The following is an 8070-nucleotide window of genomic DNA, read 5'->3' on the forward strand; positions in this document are numbered from 1 at the left end:
AGAGAGAGAGAGAGAGAGAGAGAGAGAGAGAGAGAGAGAGAGGAAGGATTCTGCTGGTTATCCTTTGAGTCATCAGGGTTCTACAGGTTTTGGTTACACTATTTTTATCATTAGTAAAAGCTCTGAGATTTTAAAGTTCCACTAGAATTTGTGGTATTATCTATATTCAAAGTACAGGTTCAAAAGGGTTGTGGCAGGATAAGGGAATTTCTCCCAACTTTAGGGTTATTTTAAGGCTCTGCTGCACCCAAAAAACTTCAATGAAAAGAGAGAGAAGTGTCTATTTCTGCAAAGAGTGGAAGCTGAGGGTCAGAAGAGGCCTTTCCCTCTTCTTTCAAAGATCTTACACTCCATATGCACTCAGGAGATGATTCATCAAGAAACTGCCTCTGCTTCACATTAACTAGCAAGTTCTCTATGGAACACAGAAAGGCAGGAGAGGTTCTTTACTCTTCCTGGGTTTTGGTTTTCATTTATAAATGTTTGAGATGTAAAATCTGTCATAGGATTTTGACTAAGTTAAAAATGATGGTCAATGAGTACATTTATGTGAATTTTTATATTGTGCTACCCTTTGGAGTTTGTTATTAATAGTTTTAGGATATACTTCCTCACCATCAAATATTCAAAGCATCATTACATGAATGAAAGATAACATTTGCCTAACATTCGATACATTATATAAATTTTTTAAGAACTTAACCAGAATCCTTACAGAAAAAGAACCCTACTCTGATTAATAATGTTTAAATACATGATAATTCAACCCAGCTATAGAAAAGAAAGCCACTACCGCACTCACTGGAACTTTATCCTTTTCTTCCTCACACGATAGCTTACAAACTATAACATCCTCGCTAGTGTTCTAACCACGCACCTTTTCTGGCTTTAAATACTTGATTATATTTAGTCATTACTCAAGTGGATTCAATTAACAATTATCAGAAGCTTACTATGACAGAGTATAACAGAATAACAGAGGACTGAATCAGAAAGACTCAGGCTCCAATCTCTCTGATAACTTGATCATTAGCAAATCACTTTATACATTTTAAGCCTTAGTTCCAACATAAAAAAGCAGGAATAGCAATAACAGCAGTATTAATTACTACCTAGCACCATATACGGTTATTATGAAACTCTACTAACGTATGGATAGTGTTTTGCAAACTTTAAAGCACTCTATAAATGTGTGCTACTGTTATTATGTATAATGCACACTGACGTGCAACAAGATAGTTCTTGTCTTCAAGGATCAACCACTGTGCCACACTGCTTTCTGAAAATGTCAATCTAGCAAACGTTTTTAAGATTACAGTTACAGAAGGCAGGTGGGGAGTGGGGCGGATGTTATTGTTGTTCGGCCTTCATTTTCAAAGAGGACCAATGGCCTCATGGGGTGATGTCTTGACTCGCAATTGAATTGGATTTAAGTGAGGCAGGGCTGTACAAAATCGTCAGCCTCACTCTCTCCTCCAGGGTCATCTGAGTCCAGTGGCATGACACAGGTCAGAACACCTGGAGACGATCTCAGACGTAGTGGGAGACCTTGGCCCTTTTAAGCTGAGATCTTTCCCAAGTCTCAGTTAGTCCAAGGTAACACCCACTCAGTGAGCTACCACCTAGAGAAGTAACACGGTAAAACAGAACTGTAAAATGGATTTCAAGTTAGGAGACCTTGGTTCTGGGCACAACTCTTGACATTAATTTGTTTTGTAGCCTTAAGCAAAGTAGTTCCTTGAAGAGTAAATATCTCTTGAAAAATATAACAACATATATAAATAATGCTTTGAAAACTTGAAAGTGCTTCCTATGTTGCTGTTATTATTCTTATGTTGGGGATAGAGTGGTGGGTCTAGAGTAAGGAAGATTCACCTTCTTGAGTTCAAATATAGCCTCAGACACTTACTAGCAAAGTGACCTGGGCAAGTCACTTAACCCTGTTTGCCTCAGTTTCCTCATCTGTAAAATAAGCTGCAGAAGGAAATGACCAACCACTCCAGTACTGTTGACAAGAAAACCCCAAATGGGGTCATGAAGAGTTGACTCTCAACAACAATTCTTACATTTCTAATACATAAAACTAGAGGGGTAGATTAGACCTTGATAATTTTGTTTAGCTCTAATATGCTCTGATTCTATATACCATAATGGGATTTTCATTTCTTTTAAATGCCAACATATTCTAGCAATTCAGACTATTCTCAAATCCTTGTGGAATTTTTCTGTGGTAATTAAAAATTAAATTAGTATTTTAATATTTTAAATCTACAGTAATACCAAGTTATTGTCATAAAACTTATTTTCTGATTCAGCTGCATGTAGTAGAACTACTGAACTCCTTAGGAACTACTAATTTTTCTAATTCATTGAACTTCACTAACTTAAGACAATTAGCACTTACCATTAATAAGCAGAGTACTATCAGATCCTGGATATGAATAGTTTAGACGACCTGAAGGTAAAAGAAGGCCATTACTAAATTCATTTTTTGTAAAATTGGTGCTCAAATAGCTAAGGTATATTAGACTGAAAACTGATAGCTCTTCAGGTAGTAAGATATAAATAAGTTATATTTGGGAAAGAATTCGTTTTGTAACTAATGATAATTTTAAGACCCATAAAGAGATGGCTTCTTCTCATACTGGATTAAAGTGTGTGTCAGTGGACATATCCATTAGCCATTTTGTATATGATTTTAAAATAGGACAGTCAAATAAATTCTAAAGTGTTTCCATGAAAATATAAGATCATACTTTACTTTCAAATCTCCATATATTTTTCTAGAAACTATTTCCAGCACTATTACAAATTACAAGCTCATGTCCCAAATTAACATATCCAGTCTACATTTTTTTTCTCATTGATATACTTTTTTTTTATTTGTGTGTATATTTTTTGCCTTAAGGTATATCACTTAAGAGTATGATTGTAGCACATGAATACCAAAGAATGCCTAGGCATTTTGGCATCCTTTAAGTTTTAAATATGTGCCAACAGAGAACAATATTAATTTTTATTCCTAAACTGGACCAAATATAAGCTTAACTCAATTCTTTGCAAAAAAAAAAATTAAAAATGAGCAGTCCTCTAAAACATAAAGTTTCCCTTCATCTGATTATTCTAAATCTACATATGCTCAAGATAATGGAACAGATTACATACATATGGTGTTCTTCATTCTTCTAGAATGAATGATTTTGCTGAATTAGATTTATGTTTTGGCAAAATGGCTAATGGCTGTCTTATAAGAGTAAATTAAATAAAATACAAAGATTATTCATTGTCTATGTGCAGGGAGCTACATTAAACTTTATAATTTCACCTACCACATATCTAATTGAGGTTCTCTAAGTGCAAGTGGTAGAAAACAATCAACAGTATCCCTGACATTCAAATTTGCATTGACAGGAAAGTCAATACAGGAAAATTCTAGCCCCAGGATATTGCAACTTCCAAGGTACTGCAGAAATTTTGAAAATATCTTAGGTAGTTCTGAGTCACACTAGGGAACACTAATTATAGAATTCACATTCAGAGCCCTGCCAGACTCCCCAAGGGTATGGGAGTGGAAAAAAAATGACACTCTACTGCAGAGAAGATACTCCATTGTCGACAACATCTTTACATGTTAACATAATCTGCAAAATAACCAACTTCAGGAAATCTTTTCTGCTTTTAACAATAGCATAGATCTCATGATTTATTAAATATTTAATAAGGGAGGGAGAGAGATTTTAGGAACAAGACTGATGACTGTTTAAATCTGGGTAAAAAGCGACTCTGAAATTACTTAATGTAAGCTGCAGCCAACTCTCTGGATCCAAATACAGAGAATACACCTTAGGCAACATACATAACTTAAAAACCCTCCTGCTAATGAAATACTAGATAAAATATTTGTTATTGACAACATATTGTTCCAAAGATTTTTTTTGGTCCCTAAATAGGTTAGAAATAAAAATATTTTAATCACTGAGAAGATATTCCAACTTTAAAGAAATCTCATTACAATAAATTTAATTCATTGTTCATTCTTACTGAAGTCATAAAAAATATAACTAAATGGGAACATTTATTTGAACTTGCTTGATGGTTATAGGGTAAATGAATTAACAACAAGAATCACAAAGAAAATCCACCAAAGCTAGTTAGCCCTAACAAATCCAGGAGTCCTTTATCAAAAACAAAACTACTGGAAACTTTTTAAGAAGATGATAGTAAGAATAGTTAAATCTGACAGGAAAAAAAATGCCCACTTTTCAAAATTTTTGTTTCTCCTTGAAGCCTTATTGAAGCATTTATTTTAGGAATGAAACTAATTGTAGTTAACTTTTTGCTTCTCAACCTTAGGAAGAATTTTTTGCTTAAAACTCAGAAAACAACACCAGGAAAATCATTTACACCTTTCTTTGAGCAACTCTTAAAATAAAATATTTCTAAATCATTATAATCAGCTTGGAATACAAATTCATAAGTCTAAGTTCTGTGAGGGAAAGTGGGGGTTGGATGAAGGCAGTCTGTGCTATTTTGGAAAATTGCAATTAATTATTACTCCTTCACAATTTCAACTCCATCATTTTGCCAAAAATATGAGTGGAAACAGAACATTTTTCCTGACTTTTCCTAATGCCTTCCTCACAAGTCCTCTCCTCTATTCCCTCTAGTCCTCAAACTAAGACCAAAAAAATTGTTGATTCATCCTCACTAGCTTGACTATATTCCACACTTCTGCAAACTTTATATTGTTTCCATGCTGACTACTATATACATCATCCTTAACATACTAACTTAAGTCCAACATTTTCCCTTGTTCTTCTCATCTCTCCTATGATTAATCTGTTCTGTAAGTCAATTTTATTGTGTCCTGCGTTCTCTTCTCCCTAGCTAAAGAAATGAATTACACGGCCACCCTCCATCTGAGACAGTCTCTTTTATCCTATTAGCCTGACATATCCATCATTCCAAGTCCTTCTCTGGGTTCATATCCTTAAATAAAATTTCTCCCAGAAGACAAACATATTAATATATTGTTGGCAGTTGTGAACTGTTCTAACATTTCTGGAAAACAATTTGGAATTATATAAGAAAAGTGAACAGTTCATGTTCTTTGACACAGAGATACTATTGCTACCATATAATCCAAGCATATCAAAGACAGAAAGAAAGGCTTTAAATATACCAATGGTCATGGCAACACTTTTGTGATGGCAAAAAAAAAAAATTAAAACAAAGTGGGTGACTATTGATTAGGGAATCAATAACAATTAAAAACAATGGTGGTGGAATACAGGGATAAAACAGCAAAAATGCTGAACACTATGTAATTATTGTAATTAATCTGAACCTATGAAAAGAGATAAGGTAATATGCCATTCTCCTTTCACTGGATAGGCAAGGTAACATGGGGACAGAATGTTGCCTATACTTTAGAACTATGCTGATAAAGAAAGGGAGAAAGAAGACAGGGAATGCCTAAGTAAGCTTCTGTAGAGAATTTGGGAGTTCCTACCATTAGTTAAACATTTCAATTATTTCCTGACGTCTTCTCTATATTAGATTATAAACCCTTAAGGGCAATTAGGTGGTGTGGTGGATAGAGTACCAGACCCTGGAATCAGGAGGATCAGAGTTCAAATAGAGCCTCCGGCACTTACTAGCAGTGTGACGACCCTGGGCAACTCACTTAACATTGACCACCTCCATAAAAAACAAAAACAAACAAACAACAAAAAAATAAACACTTTGAAAACTCAATTCTTATTATGTTAGATACCCATATCTTATAGTTTATGAACTTGCAGATTCAATGACAATTAAATTGAATTTTATAGCAAGCTTTAGAAATGTTTATATTGGGCGGCCAGGTGGCTCAGCGAGTAAGAGCACCGTCTCCAGTGTCGGGATGACCTGGGGATCAAATCTGGGCTCAGATACTTAGCACCACACCCAGAAATAACTGGCCGTGTAACCTTGAGCAAGCTACTTAATCCCGATTGCTTTAAAAAAAAAAAAAGAAATTTATATATTAAATTCAAAAAAATAAAATAATTTCAAGATCAGAATGTAACCCAAGACATTAGTGTTTTTTAACTTAACTTGCTTATATATCCCCAGGTGTCATGATATACAAATGAAATTCCAATCAAAGTACTTAAGAGATGTCTTCCTATAAACTGTAGGTAAAAATCTATTAAGTCAAACTATAATTTCTACTGACTTACATCCTAAAGTCAGAAAAAGATACTCCTGCAGAAAAATCCACAACAAAGTACTGAAAAATTCTGGCAAAAGGAATAGTTAATTAATATGGGCTCCAGTTTCATGGCTGTATTAGATTTCATTTTAGGTCATATCAAAACTATACTTTTTTTTTTTTAAGCAATTGGGGTTAAGTAACTTGGCCAAGGTTACACTGCTAGTTTTGTGTGTGTGTGTGTGTGTGTGTGTGTGTGTGTGTGTGTTAAGTGTCTGAGGCCGGAATTGAACTCAGGTCCTCCTGACTCTGGAGCCGGCCCTTCACTCACTGTGCTACCTTGCTGCCCCCAGCTTTTAATCTTTTACCCAAATAGCCTGAAATATACTCTTACTCCATTGACATCAATGTCTACACTTTAAAACTAAAGAAAAATCTAGCAAATATCTATCAACATAGATTTTTTTCATCTGCTAAGCATCTTTCACTAATACTCTCCCATACTCTAACTCAACACTATTCCAACAACCTCATTCTGTCTTTTGGAACAAATAAACATCTGCACAAATAAACATACTGCCAAATGTCAAATCTACTTAGAGGCAAAGATACCTTCCTCCTCCACAAGCCATGAAAGGGACTTATTAGGAAGGGACACTTAAATTCTTCAGAGTAGGGAGAGGAAAAGATTACCTCTGGTTGTAACCCAGAACAGGAACATGGTTTCAAAGCTTCTAAGATTTGAGGCCATAGGAAGACGAAGGACAAAAATCAGCAGGAGGATGGCCCAAGTAAGCATTCCTAAACATTGAGGGAGCCGGTAAACCCCCAAATAAGCCAATGGGAACTCAGCAGGGCTATGAATGTTACATCTCCAAGGCTATTAAAGCAGTGGTGAGGTGAGACTTTACAACAGCAATTAACGGGAATTTCAAGATAATCAAGTATGAAACCTAGTTAGCAAATTCGACTTGTCAAAACTGAGAAACCACCGCCTGACAGAAAGGAGAGAGATTAAAACATGTAGAATGGGACATACACGTTTGGATATGGCCAGTTGGGAATTTGGTTTGCTCAGTTCTACATATTTGTTACAAAGTTTCGCCCCACCCTCTTTCTCATGTGTGTGAAGGAAAGGGAAGAAGAGAGGAGGAAAAGAAAATAAATGGTTGTTGATTTTTTAAAATAAAATAATACAAAAATCAAGGAGAAACTAGATAATAGTGTCACAAATAACTGAAAAACAGTTATCTGTACTGAATGGTTTATTAAAAAAAGGGCTAGACATAAGCTTATCAAATTCCTATAGATAAGCTATGTCATTTTTAAAAGATCAAGAACTTCAGGGTACATCCTTCAAATGAACCCAGAGACAAAATTACAGATTTCTCCCTGGTTTACCATAAAAACCATAAAGAATAAAGGGTTACTTCCTTTGCAGCCATTATTTTCCAAAAACGGAACATTACTCCTACACAGAGAAAATTCATGCCATTTCTACACCAAACCGCTCACTTTCAAAAATACAAGTATATCGTCCTGACGCTAACATTCAAAGTTATGAAGAACCCAATTCAAAAATTCATTATTTAAAAACACATTATTGCTTACATGTCAAATAACACAAAGCATTTGTTTTATCTAAACAGCCTGCTTTCATTATCCTGCTTAGTGACTGTATTTTAATTTCATCTATTGTAATTTCATTTGACCCTGTGAGGTAGGGGCTATTATAATCCTCATTTTACAGTTGAGGAAACTGAGGCAAACAAAGTTTTCAAGGACTTGCCCAGGGTCACAGCCAGTAAGTTCCCCAGGTTACATTTGAATTCAAGTCTTCCTGACTCCTGGCCCAGTGCCTAATCACTTTGACT

The 8070-nt window shown here is 35.0% G+C and overlaps 1 protein-coding gene across 5 annotated transcripts in view; it reads right to left on the minus strand.

Moving 5' to 3' along the window:
* CPEB4 (cytoplasmic polyadenylation element binding protein 4) overlaps positions 1-8070 on the minus strand; it is an 80289-nt gene that overhangs the window by 32171 nt on the left and 40048 nt on the right. For 2 of the 5 annotated variants that reach the window (XM_069102351.1, XM_069102348.1), the window contains exon 3: positions 2405-2455. The exons of the other annotated variants lie outside the window; for them this stretch is intronic. In XM_069102351.1, the coding sequence (XP_068958452.1) occupies positions 2405-2455 (51 nt within the window). The remainder of the gene's footprint in view (positions 1-2404; positions 2456-8070) is intronic. 5 annotated transcript variants of the gene reach the window in all.

Source organism: Petaurus breviceps, unplaced genomic scaffold (assembly GCF_028583685.1).
Source record: "Petaurus breviceps papuanus isolate PSGF00001 unplaced genomic scaffold, PetGlider_PUasm1.0 551, whole genome shotgun sequence".
Lineage (NCBI taxonomy): Eukaryota > Metazoa > Chordata > Mammalia > Diprotodontia > Petauridae > Petaurus > Petaurus breviceps.